This window comes from Drosophila ficusphila, unplaced genomic scaffold (assembly GCF_018152265.1).
Source record: "Drosophila ficusphila isolate 14025-0441.05 unplaced genomic scaffold, ASM1815226v1 contig_791, whole genome shotgun sequence".
Taxonomy (NCBI): Eukaryota; Metazoa; Arthropoda; class Insecta; order Diptera; family Drosophilidae; genus Drosophila; species Drosophila ficusphila.
In genome coordinates this window covers 22,601,257-22,621,579 of record NW_025064737.1, presented here as the reverse complement: position 1 = coordinate 22,621,579, position 20,323 = coordinate 22,601,257, and the positions used below count along the sequence as shown (strand labels likewise).

Here is a 20,323-nt window from a genome sequence, read left to right as displayed (position 1 = left end):
CACACACGCACACCCACACCCATACCCACACCCACCGAACCAGCACCAAAACCACCCACTCTTGGGCATTGTTCGTTGGCATTTGACCGCGGGTTTGGCACTCGCAGATCCACAATGCTAGTAATCCCACCGTGTGCTCCACCTCGGCACCTTGGCAACCATTAAGTGGATACGCTTATTATCCATTGTTGGCGTTGATATGAGCCGGAGTGCCTCTTACCCCACCCTTTGACCCCTCCCAACCTGACCTCTGCTGGTCCTGTGTAATTTTATTCATAAACTCAACTAAAACACATTGCAGGCTTTGCCTAAGCTCTGGATATTGTGTGGTGTTTGAGGTTGGCTGCACAGCAAAAAGAATATTATTATAATATTATACTGTTAATTTCTAGAAACTTTTATAAACTGAATTTAATATTTTTGCTTTGAATATCAACTGCTGCTTATTTATAATTTTACTAGCCGCTAAAACAATATAAAAATATTTGTAGAAATTGCTGAAAATAAGAGCAGCTTAATAGCACAGCATAAATTAATAAATAGTTTTAATGACTTTATAAATCACAAATTTTGGGTAATAAATTAAGGAAGCTTAAGTGTATATATTATATTTCCAGCTTTTTTTCGCTTTGTGCATCAGAAATTGGGAGGCTGTTTTGTTTTCCGGGACTTATTTGCTGCTGGCAGTTGGCAAGGCACCAAAAAGCACGCAGCAGGCGGCTGGCTGGTTTGGCTTTTGTGTCAATGAATACAATAACCAAATTAAATAACCAAGGTGATGCAGCCAGGCCCATAAATCTGTTGCCTGCAGGAAGGACGAGTCGCTTTCGAAGGGGTTAAGTGCAGGAGCTGGAGAAGGAGCTGCAATTAGCGTACTCAACTCAACTCAACTCAACTCAACTCAACTAATAGATACTTATCTGCGGATCATAACTCAACAATCAACCGTGGCCTGGGAAAAAATCGTATCTATTCTTAGCCGTCTATCGTTTTGATATCCAATTTGTTTATTTGCGTTTATTCCGGCATAAAATCAAAATAAACGCTGCGGGGACATTTCCACACATGTTCGTGTCCTTGTTCAAATGGCAAACAAATAATGATATCAACTGCCGGGGTCTCAAGTGCAACCTTCCCACACAAAGCCGAAGAAAAGGAGAGATCTGTCTATCCTTTAGATACATTTTCCCTGCTCTGGAACCTTTTTTCCACTCGACTGAATAGCCTGCGAAATGAAAAACCACTGGAGTTCCTCCACAGCTCCTGCTAGTTTTCCCCCGCTAACATTTTTATTTGCTTGTTTACCTTGCTGATTTCTTTTTGAAAAAACATCTCCCCCCGCTTTTTTGAGCAAATTGCGAGCAATTTAACTGCAATTAAATTGCAATTTTACCACACACAGAGTCTGCGGCCGAGATTCCTCACAAAGGCGTCAGTTTTTCTCGGGTTTTTCCTGAAGAGCCGGCCGCCATTGTGCCACCTTTGTGTTGGCCCGACTAAAAGGAAATAACACTGAAAACCTTTTGCATTTGCAGATTTTACAATTATTTTCGCACTAAAAAGCGAGAGAGGCGCCACGCCCCCTACCCCCTACCAATACCATACCCACAGTTCCTATAGCCCGCCTCTTGACTTTCCCCGTTATTTCTGCTTTCTTTGTGCGCGGCGCACAAACAAAATGGCCGCCTTCTTATCTGGCCCATTGTGCAGCGTTTCTCCCTCTCACTCCCTCGCATTGTGCAGCGGCGCGTGCTTTATAAATTGTATTTAAAAGATATAGCAAAGCCAAACAATTCCTTTGAGCGAATGCCACAAATAATTGCTGGCCTTGCTCCGCCGAGGGCTTTTGTCTCGGCTCTCGGCGGAAAGGCGGCAAGGAAGGATCCCGAGGTCCTGCGGAAATGGCAGCGGCAGCTGGCACTCGAGCTAGGTGCTCTAATCGCGGTTTATCCACCAATGGCAAATGTTTTCGAGGTTGCTTAAATTTAAGCTACCTTTTTCAAGGATATATAGAAAAGAATTAAGAAAATAAGACACAAAAACTTAAAACTTGCTTAAATCATGTAAAACTTGGTAATACATATATATAATTGCTCTCACCTTACAAACCATTTTGTGAAACTTAATTCATTAAATTTTTGCTAGATCTAAGCTCCATCAAATTTTAATTACTTCCCAACCGAGGCACCTTGTACTACGTGCTCGAACTGCCTAATCTTTTCTAGATACGTAGTTATTATGCATAAATATTGAATATAAATATTAATTAACGAGAAGAGAGGCAAGGCAACTTGAGCCTGAAGTCAATGCCAAGACGAGGACAAGTGCAAAAGTTATCCTTGCTCTGCTGCCATGTGCTGAATATATAATTTTATTTAATTAAATTCACTCTGAAAATAACTTTGCAAGCGGCAACAGCAAGTTCCAACCGAAGTAATGAGATAAATTTGCATAAAAATGTCTTGACTTGTCGCCTTTTCTTGCGCATCCTTGTAGCCGAAAGGAAATATATTTGCCAGTTCACATCGTCATGGTTTTGCAGCTTTTCCGAGGGGAAGGTGCCAGGCGCTAATCCTTTGAAGGCTGAAATGCTGGCATATGCCAACACCAGAGAATCAAATGCCAAATTAAATTTTAAAGAACTCGCCGGCGAAGGGGATAACAACATTTTCAAATGTTTAAAAAATTCGCTACTTATTGAAAGTGGAAAGATGAGCACGTGCCGCACATAAAAGCCGGCGATGTCCCATTGTCCTCGCAGGATGCTGCATCTAATCCTGATTCCGTCAGCTTAATGTCACCAAAACATATTTCACTTTCACAAATCGAAAACAAATTCAACCCGCTGTTAGTTACAAAAAATGTGTGCTTGTGTGTGCCCAAATTTTCCTTTTCCTCCTTTGTGATAAATTGTTATCCTTTCAAAGGCTCAAGTGTGCGTCAAGTTATTGTTGTTGTTGCGGTTGCTGGTCAGTTTGGCTCGTTATTTCGTTGGTCCTGCAATTTATCTGAAGTAGCATGTATCTGATGCATGAATTATGCGTTTTGGCTGTTTTTGATCATTTTTTGCGACCCAAACATAATTTTTACCCAAAAAAATTTGTCTGTCAATGCTGAAATACTTTTGAAAATACACAGTGATGCAAAATTAAAATGATATATAAGTTTTATTTTGGTCAGTTATATATTCACCCTACCATCGGTTTTTTAATCCAACTTTGTTATGGCATACATACAAAAGAAACAAATAATGCTGGTATTGTTTGATTTTTTTATTGATCTGCTGAATAGCTATCGCCCATCTGCAGTCGAATATGTTTTTTTTTTCAAAGAAACCATGACCATCTGCATATGAAACGGCAACCACTGTGCGAGTGTCCTGGTGAGGTTGCACCCCTTTTCCGGATCGCCGGCCAGCTCTAATAAACTTAACAATAACCGCTTTTTTATCACCCCTCCCCGAGTGTTTGTCATAAATAATTCTAATAATAAATTAAACGCATCCGCAACTGCTTTGGGCTGCGATTCGGGTCACTGACGACTGACTGACTGAGTGAGTGAGTGAGTGAGTTCCGGAGGCGATTCGCACCCCCATTTGTCTTCCATTTGCCATCCTCAGACAGTTATCCTTGGCCGTCGGGCACGGGCACACAGAGCCCAATCCACCGCAAGCCCATCCTCGGTCCTTAAACCTTTTCAAACGTTTTTCGAATTCGTATTTTGAGGGAAAGTCAGTTAAGCGTGGCCTGCAAATTGAATTAACCGATTGTGTTGCCAGTCGAGATACATTCTTGATTTTTAATTACCAATTGGCAGGCAGACAGACACCTGGCCACAGGACCCAAGGATCCTGCGGAATGGGGAGCTCTCCGTCTCTCTCAATCAAATGTGTGTAATGAACTTATTTACACACTTTCCGTGACGAAATTTGATGGGCGCTTGCGGTTGAGCTGAGTTGGCAAATGAAATTCGGGAATGTCACCCACAGACGCTGCCGAGCATCCAAACCTCCGAGCATCCACCACCAGAAATATGCCAGACACCCACAAACACCCCACCAATCATTGCTGGCCTTGCCTTTTGACACGGACATCCACACTGGGGATAATGGATGAACTGTGAATATTTAAAAAAAATTTTTATTGTTTCTTTATTAATAGTTTTTAATAATAGGTTTTCACATCCAAATAAATTATGTTTACATTCCAAATTATTTAAAACTGGTTTACAATAATTAAATAAAAATCAATAGGAACTAAGAGTGAGAGTTCGATGCATTTTAACATGTTCTCATCATCATTTCGAAATGGAAGGAAGCTCTATATTGATATTTATCTAAGTTGTTTTATATTATCTCGTTTTATTCTTTATTAGTTTAAAATCTTTTTGTCAGTGCAATCATCCCGGAATCGAGTGGCTTTCACCTCGCTTCCCGGTCGAAATATTACAAAGTGTTTTTGCGCCCGTGGCATCGCGGCCCAGAAAAGGGGCGTTCTATTTGGCCGGGAAAACGGCTTAGGGAAATGGGGAGAATTTGGGGGAGCGGGGCGACGTTTATTGGCAATAATTATGCCGGGCTCTCGTCGACGTCTGACCGAAAACACCAGCAGATCAAATACCCAGTTACCAGCTACCAGTTACCAGTTACCAGCCAACTGGCAACCCCTCGAGCAGCTCCATTCCTCTGGGCCAGCAGACAATGTCAAAGTGTGATTTTTCGCTTGAAATACTTTTGCACAAATGCTTCGTCTCCCCACTGAACTCGAGCTGGAAAAATATGTTTTACTGGCATTTTGAATTATGTTTGAGGGCCATTGTATAGACGAGAATGGGCGGTTGTGGGCGGCAGAAGTTGGGGGTGTTGGTGTATTATTGAGAATTGAAATTTGTCTTTTATTTATTAAATGTAGATTGTGACAGTGCTAAAATGTGGTGGGTTAAAAGAGGGAGAAGGGTCTTTTTTGCCTTAAGTGGAAAATTATTTTTCAGTTACCTCATTAAATTCCATTTTTTAGTTTCCAAATTAATTTCAGTTTCAAGAACACTTAACCTCAACGAATCTAATTTCGCATAATTGTGTCAATGATTTTACAAAAAAATTTTATATAACAGCTCACGGGGTTTTTTCTTTAAGTTTCATATATAACTGAGTGCATTAAGTGCTTTAAGAATCGCAAATTAAATTTCATGCCAAAACTGTTTAACGTATATAAAGTAATGGTCTTTTATTCCACAATTCCGAATCTCATTTAGCTACATAAAACGTCTTTCCATCTGCCTGCTTTTCAAGTCACATCTGAAGTGGACGCGACTCGAGCACAAAACGATTTTAATGTATATTATATGCAGCATTTAAGGATTAAATTTCCTGGAATTGAGTGTGCTTCCCGGAGCTTCCACGGCTTCTCCGACTTCATCTGCCAGCCCCCGCTCTCCCAAGCCGTTAATTTTGCACTGAAATTAAAGTAATATTTGAACAGAATCCAATTACTGAGACAAGGATTAATGCATAGCAGGAAAGCATTATGAAAATTGTTATGAATTGGCTTTAAGTTTGTAATTTATTTGCTCAACAAATCATAAATATAAATCATAAAATCTTATTTGAGTTATAGTTAAATATCTGCTTGCTACTTGTTTCTTCAATTTGATATAAATTTAGAAGACACAATATATTTGTATTCATGATTTGGTTGGTAACTGAATGCATAATTATATATTGACAATTTCTTTCAGTGATATTTTTCAGCTTGTGATCGACGGCCATTGTAAGAGGGCTGCGCCTGCGTTTCGGGGCGTTTCGACAATGGAGAAACGGCGCGAATCACTTGAACGTATAAACTTGGGCATTGTACATGTATACTTTACACATAACTTCGTTTTGTTGGCATTATGTGCGCATTTCAATAATCGAAATCACAATGAACACGCGAGTGCCCACAGAGAACTGCCCTATATACATTATATTTATTGTGTGGCATGTGAGATCCTTTGTTCGCGGCCTTTGTGCAATGTGTTAAAAAGTTGTAAGCATTCTTCATTATTCGATACCGATACCGAACCGAAACCGATGCCAATTGCAATTGGGGTTTTTGAGCTGTGCGCGCAGGCGCGGCATCTTAAGTTTCCCCGCAATTCAGCCGCATCCTGCACCCAAACTAAGCGATTTCCAGGGAATCTATCTCTTGGGGATTTTTATGAAATTGTAATTCAATTAAATGCGGAGCACTTCCTACTCTGCGGCCTTTGTGTGCGGATAATTGTGGTGGTAATTGATATTTGCTGGGCTGACGGGGCAATTCAATTAAGTGCTTCGACAAAAGATTAATTGTGCGTGTGGGCGAGGCCGAGCGGAGAATTGTTCCTTTATTTACTATATATTCCCATACATACAGTACCTATAGTTTAGTGGGGACCAGCTGCAACAGAATGACAAGGCAGCTAGCAGTCGCATTGCTCATACGCCAGGGATGCCAACACGAGCCAGGATATAAATTGTACTATGTCACACGCATGACGTCAAATCGAAATGCCTGATAATGCTGCCAAGTTAATGCCGCACATGGCAAATTATGTTTTGACATCGCCGAGAACTGAGCAGCGGGCGATAAAAGACAAAATAACTTTGTTAACGAGGCCCTTAAGCACATGCACACGCCTTGTTCCCGTTCCCAAAAACAAATGCTTGTCACTCGGCGGCTTTTACCCCTTGGCAAAATCCCCCTCACGGAGAATGGAGTACGTGGAGATGCCAGTGGAAAAATGCCAAACGACTGTGGCAGGAATGAAGGAGGCTGCTGGGCGGGTGGAGGTCTCTGGGTGGCACATTATCCTTTTGAAAAATGCTAATGTTATAGCAGCCAGCAGAGAGCGCTTATAACCGAAAAAAGATAAATATGCAAATGTGTTTTTTTCCTGTCTTGCCGCTTTTCTTGCCTCGCCTTTGGCATAGTTGCGGTCGCTATATGAAGAGTCGTTAATGTCCTTGATATCCTTTTTTATTCCTTAATTTGAGGGACTTTTTAGCGATCTCAGAAGTTGCACGCTATGTGTGGATGATAAATATTTGGTCGTGCATTGGGTAATCTCACATTTTGTTTGATATAATACTTAGAAGTTCGTAATAAACATCTGCAATATTAAATATCTTTATTGTAGAATAGAAAGTGTACTCAGTTAGTTAATAATTTAAGGTTTGTAATTGTTTTAGTCATTAATACAATACAATACAATAAAATAAATGAGTATTAAAAAGACTTTGACTCATTCGACTATTTTGCATTGAAATTCAATATAAAATATTTTTCAGTCCTCAACCGTTTTTTTTATATTTTTATTGGGTTTCTGTCTGCATTTTTTGTTTGCTTCTTTGCTACAGCAATTTATACACTAAGCAAAATTTGAATAAAAATCAGCGTAAATTGCAGACATGTGCCCATTTCCAGGCCAGTGAACCAAGGACAAGACTTGGGAGGATAAAAAGGATGCAGGGGCTGTTGGGACTGCATCCTTTGTGTGCCGAATAAATCGGTTACGCTTTGGGAGGCGATAGCCATTAGCAGAAGGCATTCGGTTAACTGCGCGTGTCATTACAAATTATTAACAATTCCAGACCGAAAAATGCCAAACAAAAGGCCGCAAGTCAAGGCGATTGAGGCAACTTGCCGAAGAATTTTCCACCGGTGTGTTGGGCGTTGGCAGAACAAGAAGTTCGCATGATTTAAATGCCATTTTAATTGAGTTTCAGCCAGGCAGGCAGGATCGAAATCGGGCCCAGCCATATAGCCCACATTCACCCCCCGTTGCTGTGCAATGCCAACAAGCCGTTTGGACGGCATTCAAATGAAATTTGCCACCAGCTGGGAGAGCTGAAAGCTGGATATCCTGCCAATGGTAGAGAAACATGTCGCATGCCGCTCACAGGACGAAGTAACAACGCAAACTATGTACAAGACTGCACAAACAGATGGGGACAAAATTGTAGATTTAAATTGGAAAATATTACATCATATATATAATAAAATACTAATAATAATTTTACTTGAATCTAATAATATATGACATAAAATCCTTTTGTTTTTATTAGGCCGAATGCAACTCAAATGATTTAACTAGAATATTTTGTTTTAAAAAGTATTTTTTAATTGTTTTTTCGTTTCGATAAGTAAGAAGCAATATAATATAATTACTATATAGAGGAACAAGACCTGTGGCTAACATTTTTACCTCATCTGTTGATTTGTTAAACCCTCACTATGTTTGTAAATAGGAGTGTGTGTTCGGGCCAAGGGGGCGGTGTAATGCCAAGTGGTCAGGATACTACGGACTTCCATTTCGGCGCCATTGCTGTTCGCAATTATGAAACTATGCTGAAAGTGCTCGTTGCGAGAGAATTGGTGAGCGTTTCCGGCTGCCATTGTATGGCGTATCTCCGAAACTTTTCCCATTGGCTGCCGTTTCGGGTCTTCAGGTCCTTTGTGCTTGCGGCAAACTCGAAATCAATATCAGTTGTATCCTTCGGCAGCAACAAAAGAAGCTGAAGCTGCTGATTGACAGAAACAATCCGCACTCACACACACACACACCACAACACACACACGCACACAAAAGCACACAGAACTTGGAACACAATCGCAGAACAACCCTTCAACACTCAACTACATTTTGATTAAAATTTTATTTGTAGCTGCGCTTCCAAATACAATACATTTATTTCCTTTGAGCTCACGCACACAGAGGGAAACAGAAAACTACTCGAACAACAAAGCGCACAAAAGCGAGTCCTTTTCAGTTTTATTTGATTATTTTTTATTTTTTGTGTTGCTGCTGCTGCTTGTCAACATTCCAAAGGGGTTGGCTGCCCGGCCAGGACTCGTAGTCCTTGGCTGTCCTGCTGCCATTCGTCTGTGAAATAAAATGTATAACTTCCATTATTATTTTTTTATTTAGTCCGCTGGCCGTTTGTCGCCTCACTGACGCCCCCATCCTTCCTTGGTTTCCATTTCTCCAACACAGTTAAAAGTTTTTGCAGCTCATATCCTTATTATCAGATTTTACATGAAAAGATCTTTGTAATTATATTTTTGCCTTTTGAAATTAAGATTCCATAGAGTTCAAGGTTTATTATTCATGGTTTTATATAAAGGAAGATGTATTTATTTGCTTACAGAATTATTTTTAAGCTTATTTGTTTCTGTGCACTAACGTTTTGTATCCCCTTTGGAGTTTGTACAATTTTCGGCTTTTCCCTCGACTATTTTTACTGGCTGACGCTTTATTTTAATATTATTTTAAATGTTGTTTTTTGCACTCTTTGGCTGCGTGTGTGTCAGCTGTCTGCATTGTTTCGTCCTTTTCACTTTTGGGCTGCTCCTTTGTTCCTGCGCTCGTTTTTGGAGTAGCTCTTGAGTTACGTTGCCATTTTCGTGCTCCGGTTGCTCCTCGCTCGCTTTATTATTTGAGCATTTATTTTGCATATTGTGCTTGGCTTGTTTTTTATCCGGCTTTTGTGGCTCAAGTGCAGGGATATAGTGGAGAGAATTGCTTCTTAGTGTCAGGCATTTCTGTTGTATTGCAATTTATATTTTATAAGGTGTTGCAGGCGCTAAGCGCCATTGTTTTACATTTTTAGAGAACTTAATTGGCGGGAAAACATATCTTGAAAAGAAACTATTTAATCAAATAGAAAATAATTTTTGGTTTCGGTTTAATTACCCAATTTTAAATTTAATAAAGAAGAGCACTTCGCAAAACATTGCCCCCCAAGAAACATCAAACAATCTTCATTATATCCATATCAGCAAACAACTTATTTGGTTCACACGTGTCAATTATTTGCGGGCCAAAGTCAGATCGGTCCTGGCCAAGCCACAGCGCTCCACGTGTCCTGCACAAAGGACTCGACACACTCTCAACCCGATCCGTTGTCAATTAAACAAACAAATACACTGTTGGATAAACATCGACGCCCCTTGATGAGGCAAATCACGGCATTTAGATATTTATCGCACTCGTAAATCGGTTAACCCCAACGCAACGAGGCCAATCGCAATCGCAAAAAAGAGTGAACCAGTGCACCACCCAACCACTTCCCTCCCAGAATCACACGTCGATGTCAACCGCAGACTACACGTGACATTTACGCAGTTGAAAAACCGAAATCAAAACGTTTGACGAGGATCGTGGATATGCAAACAATGGAGTGCAACAACCCCGATTCCGGCCCACGCTATTTAAAATCCATTTAGCACTCCTCAGCGGCCGCAGTAGTTTGGGTGGGTTTTGAAAAATTGAAATTAAAAATATCCTAAGGTACAGTTGCCATCAGCGACACATTTCCATAAAGAGGGGGCATTTTGACATTTTGTCGGCTGGGATGAAAGAATCGAACAACTATCGAACGAGCCCCCAAGCAAATGTAAAAAATCATTCGTTGGTACAAAAAACACCTAACAAAACACACACACGCACAATATGTAAATGATGAATTTTGTGTAAACAAAACGCGGAGTGAGTGCATCAAAGAACAGGTCTCCGGGGTGAGCCATTAGGCATCCATCCCAGCTACTGTATTAAATCATATTGGGTTATGCCCATCCGCACTCATAGCTCACGGATGCGCACATGGAAATCAAATGGTCGTATCATGTGTTGCTGGCTGCTTGGCTGCCTGGGCGGCAAACACAACTAACAACCCGAAAATCAAAAGCAAAACAAACCCAGGCGATCCGAAAACGAATCCAAAAAAATTGATTTCTCATCGTTTTGGCAGTTGCCCAACGAGCCGCGCAGGTTTCACTATTTCTGATGGACTCTCTGGTTATTAGCCGACTGTGACTGACTGACAAACTGCCCCAGCCCCAAAAAAATCTAAGCACAGTGGTTAAATGGGAGAAAATCCAATTTGTAATATTTGTTTTACGCAAACTCAAAGATTTTTTAAATTATTTAGTTATTTCTGCAAACGGTAATTTGGAAATAATCATTTAAATATAATCACTTTTTTTTAACAACATTTGATATATTAATATATTTGATATCTAATGAGTATTTTATGGAAAATAAATTCATTTTATTTTGATAACCCATTAGAAATCTTATCCTTTTTAATTGTTCAAAAATCCCTTTCCATTCCTGGTTCCACTGTGTTTATTGAGTCTCGGCAAAAAGGTCTGGGCCACCTACTTTACACGTTTGCTACTTGAAATGGCATTTGTTTTCTTTTCTAGTTTTTTTTTCACTCATCCTTTGGCTGTTTCCCCGCGCTGTCTGTTGGAAAAACAAAACAGCTTCGTCTTTTGGGGGCTGCCAAATTAGTTGTTGCTGTATGGCCTCTGACCCTCCGATTGACAAGCCGCAGGTTGGGTTACGTTGCCCAATGAGGAGCTGCATCTCGTGATTCGAAATGTGGAAAAGCAAATAATAACAAATAAGTGAAACTAATGCCTGCGGCAGACCACCCTCGAATGAGCCAGGAAAAACATATGTCCCCGGTTAATCTTAAGCTGTTAAGTAACCCCTTCGCTTGGGATTCGCTTCGTGGCCTTGGGGTGGGCCACTTCTTGGGCGTTTCTTTGCGTTTTTAATTGACGGCACTTTAGGAGGCCACAAGAGGCATGTGCCATCTGCCAGCAGGAGCAGAAACCCCTTTTTTCTGAATAACTCCAGCCATTTTTTTGTACTTTGTTCCCATTGCCTTTGGGCTGTATCTGAGGTTCGATCTGTCTATTTGCTGGTCGGTTGGCTGAATCGGATGGGATTGTTCGTTGGCTCACCGTGTCCCCCTCTGGTAATCGCCTGCTATTAATTCATTGTCTATTATCAAGAATTTCCATGCCTGACATTGTATGCATTTTGTGCCGCACTCGAGGAGCATATGCATGTTGCCCGCCGCTCCTGCTGATGCTTCTGCTCCTGTTTTTGCTCCTGTATCCAGGATTCCGTCAGTGCTGTCGACTTTGCAGGGGATAGTTAGCTCCTTTTTTTTGAGTAATAGAAGTAAGTTTTTTTGAGTAATAGTCAGCTGAATGTAAGCAAATTTAAATTATTTTAAGCACTGAGTATTATAAATAAAAAGGATTAGAAAAATGAGAGATGCTTTGTAATCAGATTAAAAATATTTAAATCGGTTAAACTCATATAAAACTGTTAATGCTGGACATAAGAAAATAAATTGGAAAGTAAACACACTTATCGAGTTTTAAGCTAGAATTATTCTTCCCAGAAAAAAGCTAAAATATCACCACTATCCTTGGCTCTCCTCCAGCTTCATTGTTCGGCCATAACTACATGGGCCACTGCTACTCTAAGATATTATCGACAGCTCGTCCTCCAACGAGCGGCTGACTGACTGGCCGGGCTCACCAGTGAGTCCTGTGACCCGCTCCCCCCAGTTCGTCCTCGCCGCCTTTGTGCCGACCATTGTCCACTCGAGCTGAGGATCCTGTGGCTGCGCTATCCTAACCCACCGGCATTGTTGTAGCCTGACAATGGTACATAGAGCCCATTGTTCGAGTCGGGCACATAAATACAGGGGACTTGCAGATATAACTGGCCACACATCCTGGCCATCCTTGTTGCTGTTGACTTTTCGAGTTTGGCAAGGCGCACAATGGACAAATTGATATCCAATAATTTAATTTTGTTATCCATTCAGTCGCATGTTGGAAAATAGTTTTGTAATTTGCACTCGGCATGTGTGTAACCGATATTATTGTTCGTTGGTGGGTGTGAGTCGAGTCCTCTGGCCATTGTAAAATTTCTGGCAATGTGCTGGTCATGTGTGTGTGTGCGAGTTTGTGGGCATTAGTTTTATTATAATTTTGTTTATCGTGTCGTGTGTCCGAGTGGGGAAAACAAAAACAGCTCGACCCGTTTGTGTGTAAAAGGATTTCACACTTTTCCCCACACGGCCGTGCGGAATAGTTTTCCTGGTGTTTTTCCGGGGGTCGTCGTGTGGCACTGCCCTCAAAATAGTGGCAAATAGATAATGATGGTACGGATTAACGCTTCGCATTATTATTTGGTCATTGTCCTTTGTGATGACCAGTTGGGATTTTCCAGTCGTGGGTGGCCTCTATAATTGGGCCTTCTTGCCTTAGTTTTGTATGTGGAGGGGTGTTTTATGGAAAACCATTGTTCTCGGGTCCAACTTCTCACGATTATAAATTACGTGCTGTGAAAACTAAATATTTACTTAACTATCTCATGGGTTTTAAGCGATTGCCAAACAATAGCAGATTTCAATTAAATAGTTTTATTAATTGCTCCGATTAGTCAGCTATTTAATGCTGGCCTAAACATTTTAATTGGGTATTAAAGAGATTAAAAATTAGAAGCGGAACCATTGTTTAATTTTGTGCTTAGGCAAGCCAAATTGTAAGGAAACGAATCGGCATTAAATAGATTCATTTACTAATTGCTTTATTTGTAAAATAAAACCCCATTCATTGAAAATAAAACCAAACTTTATTTAATTACTTCATTTAATTTTATTGAATTATTTCGTAGATTTATTAAATACTTTAACACAGTGTTTGAAATGTACTTTATCTAAGACATAATATGATATTCAATACAATTATATATGCTTGTATTTATATGGTACACACGGGTATCTCATTAGTTGGTTGCGATCAAACAAACCCTTAAACAATAATCTCATCGTCTGCATAATATTAATTTCAGCTAAACAATTACATCTTATGGCTCTTAACTGGGATCGAGTGAATGGTTTTCTTAATCTGTAATTCATTAAACATATTATTTTTATGGCTTCTATGTTACAATACTTGTGTGCTAAAGTTTCGAGGGTAATATAATTTACACTTATTTTTAGGCATAGCTAGGACAATTTAGAGCCTGGTTTTTGTGTAAAAAAATATTTTGTTTCAAGACGAGAAGTTATAACCAAACAGATAAAATCATTTGAAAAACAAATTTCCTTATTATTCCTGACTTTAGAAGGGGATATTTTTCTCAGTGTAGGTGTGAGAACTTGGACTCTGGGAAATCTTACTCGAAAGGCCTGAAAACGGCGGCGCCGCTGGCCTCAGCCTCGCTGCCTCAATCCTGGGAATCCCCAGCGTTGCTGGTGCGATCCAGTCCGATGCCACCTGCCCCATTCGACTCCGACTGCTCGATGTCCGCCGTACTCAGAACCCCCGGAAGGTAGCCGGTTCCGGCGTAGGGAGCAGTCAGGAACCTCTTGGCGTGCGCCTGCATAAACGGATGATAGCGATGGGTTGGGGAGCCGAAAACCGAGGGCGGAACCAGCGGCGAAAAGGCAGACTTCATGGGAAACGGGGGGGAGGGAGGAACCTGCGGCGGGGTCTGACCCAAATCCTCGCCAGCCAACATGCACTCCATGGCCTGGAGGACATCTCCGCGGAATCTCTGCATCAGTTGCTCCACATCGCTCCTGCGGCGATTGGGAAACACCCTCATAAGGACATCAATCGGCGACCTCTGCTGCTGCTGCTGTTGTTGCTGCTGTTGTTGGTGGTGCTGTGAAAGGTGGTTCTGCTGCTGCTGCTGCTGTTGCTGCTGCTGCTGGTGGTGCGGCGAGTGCGCCGGTGGGTGGTGGTGGGTGGGCAAACCGGCGGCGGCCAGGAACTGCGTGTGGTGATACGGCAGGAAGCCCTGGGCGTGACTGCTGCTAAAGGATCGCAGGAGATGCAGATTTTCGGCGGGCGTATTGGGCGGCGATTGGCTGTCCTCCTTCTTAAGGCTGAGATTCTCCGGCGTGGCCTCATCCGGCGCCGAGTCCACGTCCAAGTCGGATTCAGGAGAGCTGGGCGGTCCTGTGCGGGCGGGCGACAAGCTGGCAGTCAAGTTGAAGAGTCCTGCGACCTTGGGCCGGGGACTACTCGGGGATCCGGACTCGGAGCCCGTGTCCTGGTCGGTTTCGTTCGAATGGGCAGCTCCACGCTTGGAAACTGAAAGAAAAGGTGACACAGAAAGAATTACAATTAGTTATAAATTATGAAGATTAAATAAATTAATATCTTAATATTTCTATATTTTTTTAATATTGAATAAATTATTGATATCCTAACTTTTTATTTAAGGTTCAATGATTTAAATATATCAGATATGATAACTGAATTTTTCTTCTTATTTTGTAGGTCTCCGAATTATTAAGATTGTTTTTTAAGATTATTGTAAAGAATAATTTCCCAACTCTGAAATCCACGATTTTGTCAGGTAGCGAGTGGAAACTGTGCGGTTTTCCACTTGGCAGTTCTGAGCAAATAAAAGTATCAAATGTAGAAATGGGAAAAATGTAATCAGGGGCATCGCAAACAAAAGTGGTGGACGGGGAAGGTAGATCAGGATGCGTTGACATGGCAACCTGGGACAACCTGCTGTTTTTTTCCAAAACTGAAACAAGCTATATGATATTTTTTTGTTTTCATCTCTTATGTTTTTCCTGTCTGTTTGATTTGCAGTTGACGAAGCCGCAGTGAAAATTTAATTAAGTTGAGGGTGCGTGGATACCAATACCCAATTCCAACCTCTGTAACCGAAAATAAAAATTCAAGCGTGAAATCGTCTTGGATTTCATTGCAAATAAAGAGTCGGGTACTTAAATAGACAGGTTTTCTCGATTGATTCGCGTGAGAATCCTGGTGTGTTTTTCTTTCTCGAACAGCAAAAACAGCGTCCTTTAAAAGGGCAAACAAATAAAGACAAGTGGGACGGGGGGAGTATCTCACGTTTCGCTCCTGCCAGGACCCTCAGCATGGGGTTGTCTTACCCCCAAGGACTGCAGATAGTCCTAATGAGTGGGTGAGGCTAAAAGGTCTTTGATATCCTCGACAGACTTTGCAACTGTTTGGCGTTTGATGGGGGAAGAGTTTGAGTTCGGTTGGTAAGGCAATCTGGCTGAGATGATCTGGTTAGAATTGATTGGCTTACTGGGCATAATACCAAATAATATTGGATAATGTTACAATAACTTTTATTGTTTAGCTCTTGAAAAGGTTTATTGTGAGGGAAAGAATAGAAGAAAATATGATGTTGCCGAATTCTCTTCCTAATTTGATAGGTCGGAGAAGTATTTCTATTATGCAAGTGTTTTTGATGCATTATTTGTAGACTATAAGTCTTAAAGTCTCCAATAAGATTTTATAACTTTGAAATTTAAATTCTTCATATATTCAAGTGGTTGCTCCTAGCTTTAAAAACACCTGAAAAACAGGGACGCCAAATCAAGTACCGACTCCATAACGAGGACTTTAACTTAATTGTTGCAATTTGAGCTCCTTAATGTCCTGGTTCCCCCGTTAACTGGATCGCAACCCCAGGACGTTTTCACGCGCTGTTTGGCAAAGTGCAGGACTGCAACTTGGCTGGCTAAACCTTTGTCAAAACAACACCTACGCCCCACCCACTAGCACCACTCCGCCACTTGCACACATGCGGCAGCTATGCACATGCAACCGCGAGTGTGGCACTTTATGCACCGCTGCTTTTTTAACAATCGAAAACAAATTTTTCTTAACGCGCGTTTTACTTGCGTGCCATGGTTTTTTAAGAACTCTTCTCAAAGAAGCCAGGCGTAAAGGCCTTTTTAAGGGGCTGCACTGAAAACCATTTATTTTGAAGATACAACAAATTTAAAACCTTTTAAGCTGTGAGCTCTATAATATTACCGTCCGATTTGAAAATAAAAAATTCGGGTAGGAATATAAAATATTTTGAGCTGTATATAAAACCTTTCAATTTGTGAGAATTCCGACTGATATTATATTTTATATTCCCTTTGATTCTTGATGTGTACTCTTGGTAAAAGTGTTTTCTTCAACTCACCAGGACTCTCGTCCAACTCGGTTCTCGTGGGCGAGAAGCCGACGCTGAGGTGCTCGGAACGGGTGCGTCCGTCGGTGTCGGATTCATTTCCGTTGCCGTTGAACCGCTGGGATTGCTGGTGCTGCTGGTTGTGTGGCTGCTGGTGGTGCGACTGCTGCTGTTGCTGGTGGTGCTGATTCGGCGTGGAGCTGGTCTCGAAGCCGTCGCTCGGTGGCGAGGGAATCCCGCCGTGAAAGACTCCATTCTGACCCGATCCTCCACTGGCTGATCCACCGCTTCCACTGTGGTTGGGGCTGTGCGGAGTGGGCGTGGCACTATCGCTGCCGTTCTGCTGGCCAGGAACCGAGGTGTACAGGAGGCCCAGTTCGCGGGCCTCGTTCTCTTCTTGGGCCTGCTGGCGACGGAGGGCCACCTGGAAGAGCGAGGGAAATGGCGGAAAACGGATCTTCGATCAGTTAAGTGTAACAGGAAGCTTAATTAATATTGGTAAGTCTGAATGGTTGTTCAACTTTTTTAAAAGCATTCTTTTAGAAGCGTATAAAGATTGGAATTCATTCAATGAAAAGAAATAACTGAATGAAATAATGAATGGAATTAAAAACAGATTTTCAATTCTGTATATTCTGTAATTTATGATGGTTCAACTTTAGTTGATTGTTAATTTGTTGCAACTATTCTATATTTTCCAATTTTGTGTAGATTGTTTTCTTAAATTCTTTTGTACAACCAACCTGAGCAGCCATGACCCGTTGGCGTTCCGCAATCAGCGTGCATTTGGCGCAGACACAATCTCGCCAGCGGCAATATCGTTTGTGACCCTTCAAGGCGCTGACCTGCAAGGGTTCGGAAAAGAAGAATCCAATGAGTTAATATCCGCAAATCCAGATGGCTAAGCCTCGAAGGACCTACCACTCCATGATTCCTGCAGCGAGCGCATTTCGGAGTCCTTTGATAGCGTTCGGAGGCGGCTCGTAGGAAGAAAGCAGGTGGCAGGGCACCTAAAACCGGATGCTGCGACATCAGATTCTGCATGTCCACACCCGACGGCAGACTCATTTCGTTTGGTGGATTGAAAACCTCTATTTCACGTTTATTGAAGTTGAAAACTTCTGAGCACACACTTCACTTTCAATTGTTTATAATGTTTAGTTTTTTAAATTAATTATTATTAATTTGGTTTGGTTTCTTGACAATTTCTTTCGATTGTTTTTATAGCTGAGACATATTCCTAGGTAACCACGCGCGCTGACGACATGACACACTGAGCCCTCGATTGCAACTGATTCAACTTTTTGGCCAAAAGGCCACAGCGCACGGCAGCTAAATCGACGGCGACGTTCAGCAATGGCGGCAAGCGGCAACATTTACCAATACAAAAGCGGCTGGCGAACGAGGGTTGAAAGTACGAGTGTATATGTATATAAGTACGGGGGAATATATCCGGACTCCGGAGGATTCGGATTCAGAGAGTGTTGCAACCACCTTTGTGTGGCGCAGCTGCCTGCGTCGGCGTCTCCGTTGCCGCTGGCAGCGACGCCGACGCCGGCAGAGGGCTGGCAATTAAGAAAAAAGTTTCAAATCTAATTTGGTACTGTATACAAAATTGTGCACTCGAGGCGGCGACGCGGCGTATGAGTAATGTGGAGAAACAGAGGAAGGGGGAGGGAGAGCACTCCGGACTGGTTGGTCGTGCGATGGTGGTGGTGCGGTGGTGCACTGGTGGTGGTGCCCGGTGGTTGTTTGGGGTTTCTTTCATTTTCTTTGTTGCCTTTGTTTCACAATTTCTTTTTTTTGTGTTTTCGGCTTGGCGTGTGTGTGAGAGCGCTTTGGGCTTTAGGGCTAATGGAATAGCCAACCAAAAGCGTTGTTGTTGCGACCTCGCCGCTGGTTGGCATGGCTAACACGCACACACACTGTCACACGCTCAACTGACACAGTTGGCAGCGTAGTTGTTGCTTTTCGAGTGGCCCCAGGGATTTGGTCGGGGGTACCTAATATTCCCAGCCCCCAATTTTATGTACGTACACCTCCTTTGGCAAAGCAAAGTTTCTGGTTTTTGGCACATCGCCACTTGCCTTTCATTTCCAGCTGGCGCAGCTAAAATGTCTGAAGTGCGTGCTAAAATCTCCATGAATAAATTCAGCAAGTGTAGGTACACAAATAATTGCTTATTTGTACATTATACTTGAAATAAAACATAAAATGCAAATAAGATGAGTTTGCTGCCTTTAAGGCTTAAGTTTAAGTATTGTTAATATACAATATTCAAGTATATCCAATAATATTTTGAAAGTCTTTAAATGCCCATTAAAACTTCTTTAATTAATCGATGAAGAACTATGTACAATACAAAAATTGCAGATAAAGAAAAATAACAAGTAAAAACGTAGTTTCGAATGTGCAAATACGTTTTGATATAAGTTTGCTACTTATAATATTCAGTATGTACAAAAACAACAATAGTTTGTTACATAAGAACTCCTCTACATAATGTGGCTTATATCCAGCTGTTTTGGAATGAGAAGTGCTTTTTTAATTTTATTTTTGGGGCGGTGGGTTGCGTTGGCCTATTGGAATGTTACAAAATAATTGCAATTGAAACAAACTGAGTGCGAGTTGCCAACAAACATGTGCGAAAGAAGCAGCGACATTGCGCGCGCCTGGATCTCTCGCTCTCCGCCGGAAATGCTCTGCCTCTTTCGCTGTTTCTCCGAGTCTCTCTCTCGTTGAGATTCTCCCTCTCTCCCTGAGAGACTCCGCCTACAGGAAAGGGCGGAGCCTTGGCTCTCACACATACACTCGAAAAATAGTAGAACATAAAGCGGCAACAATGTTGTACAAGTTGACCAAAAGAAACAAGTTTCCAGTCTGTCTATGTGCGTGTATGTGAGCTGGCTAAGGACCTCTATACACACACACACGTACACCCACCGATACACATAAGTAGAGGGGCAGTTCCAGTTCCGCTGATATCGTCTTTTTGGCCAGGCCACAGTCGTTGGCAACAGTAAATGGCTAGAAGTTGCTGCCGTCCGTTGATGTTGCTGCCGTGCTGTTGCTGTTGCTGTTGCTGCTGCAGTTGTTGCTCGTGTTGCTGCTACCGTGGAGCTACTGGTGTTTTGCGCAGGGCCAATTTCTCGCATTTTAACTTTGTTTAAAGTACGCCTATATACACACTCCCAATCACACACACACACACACAAGGCGTCAACTGCCCTGGGTGGCCACTTATAAAGTGTTTTTACTGCGACCAAATATGCAAATTAGTTGAGCAGCGCTGGAGATGACAACTTACTTCGTTGTTGTTGCTTTACAGAGAAAGAAAATATGTTTATAGACTTATATTCAAACCTTTCTGAGCTTCTACTCCTTTTGAAATGACATATTCAGAAACATTATAAATATTTTAGTTTTCATTTCATAATAAGTTTATTGATGATTGAATATATAAATACATTTTTAGCCATTACCACCTTTTATTTCTTGTGTATTGCCAACAATCAAAGCTGAA

The 20,323-nt window shown here is 41.7% G+C and overlaps 1 protein-coding gene across 1 annotated transcript; it reads right to left on the bottom strand.

Annotated features, from left to right (window-relative positions):
• Nucleotides 1–13,615: 13,615 nt before the first annotated feature.
• On the bottom strand, nucleotides 13,616–18,085 carry LOC108088381 (putative uncharacterized protein DDB_G0282129). The gene is made up of 4 exons (XM_017186129.2): nucleotides 17,722–18,085; nucleotides 17,544–17,645; nucleotides 16,813–17,224; nucleotides 13,616–14,936 (listed from the first exon to the last, which is right to left on the bottom strand). The coding sequence occupies exons 1-4, from the start codon at nucleotides 17,866–17,868 to the stop codon at nucleotides 14,065–14,067; spliced, it is 1,533 nt and encodes a 510-aa protein (XP_017041618.1). The 5' UTR covers nucleotides 17,869–18,085; the 3' UTR covers nucleotides 13,616–14,064.
• Nucleotides 18,086–20,323: the final 2,238 nt, after the last annotated feature.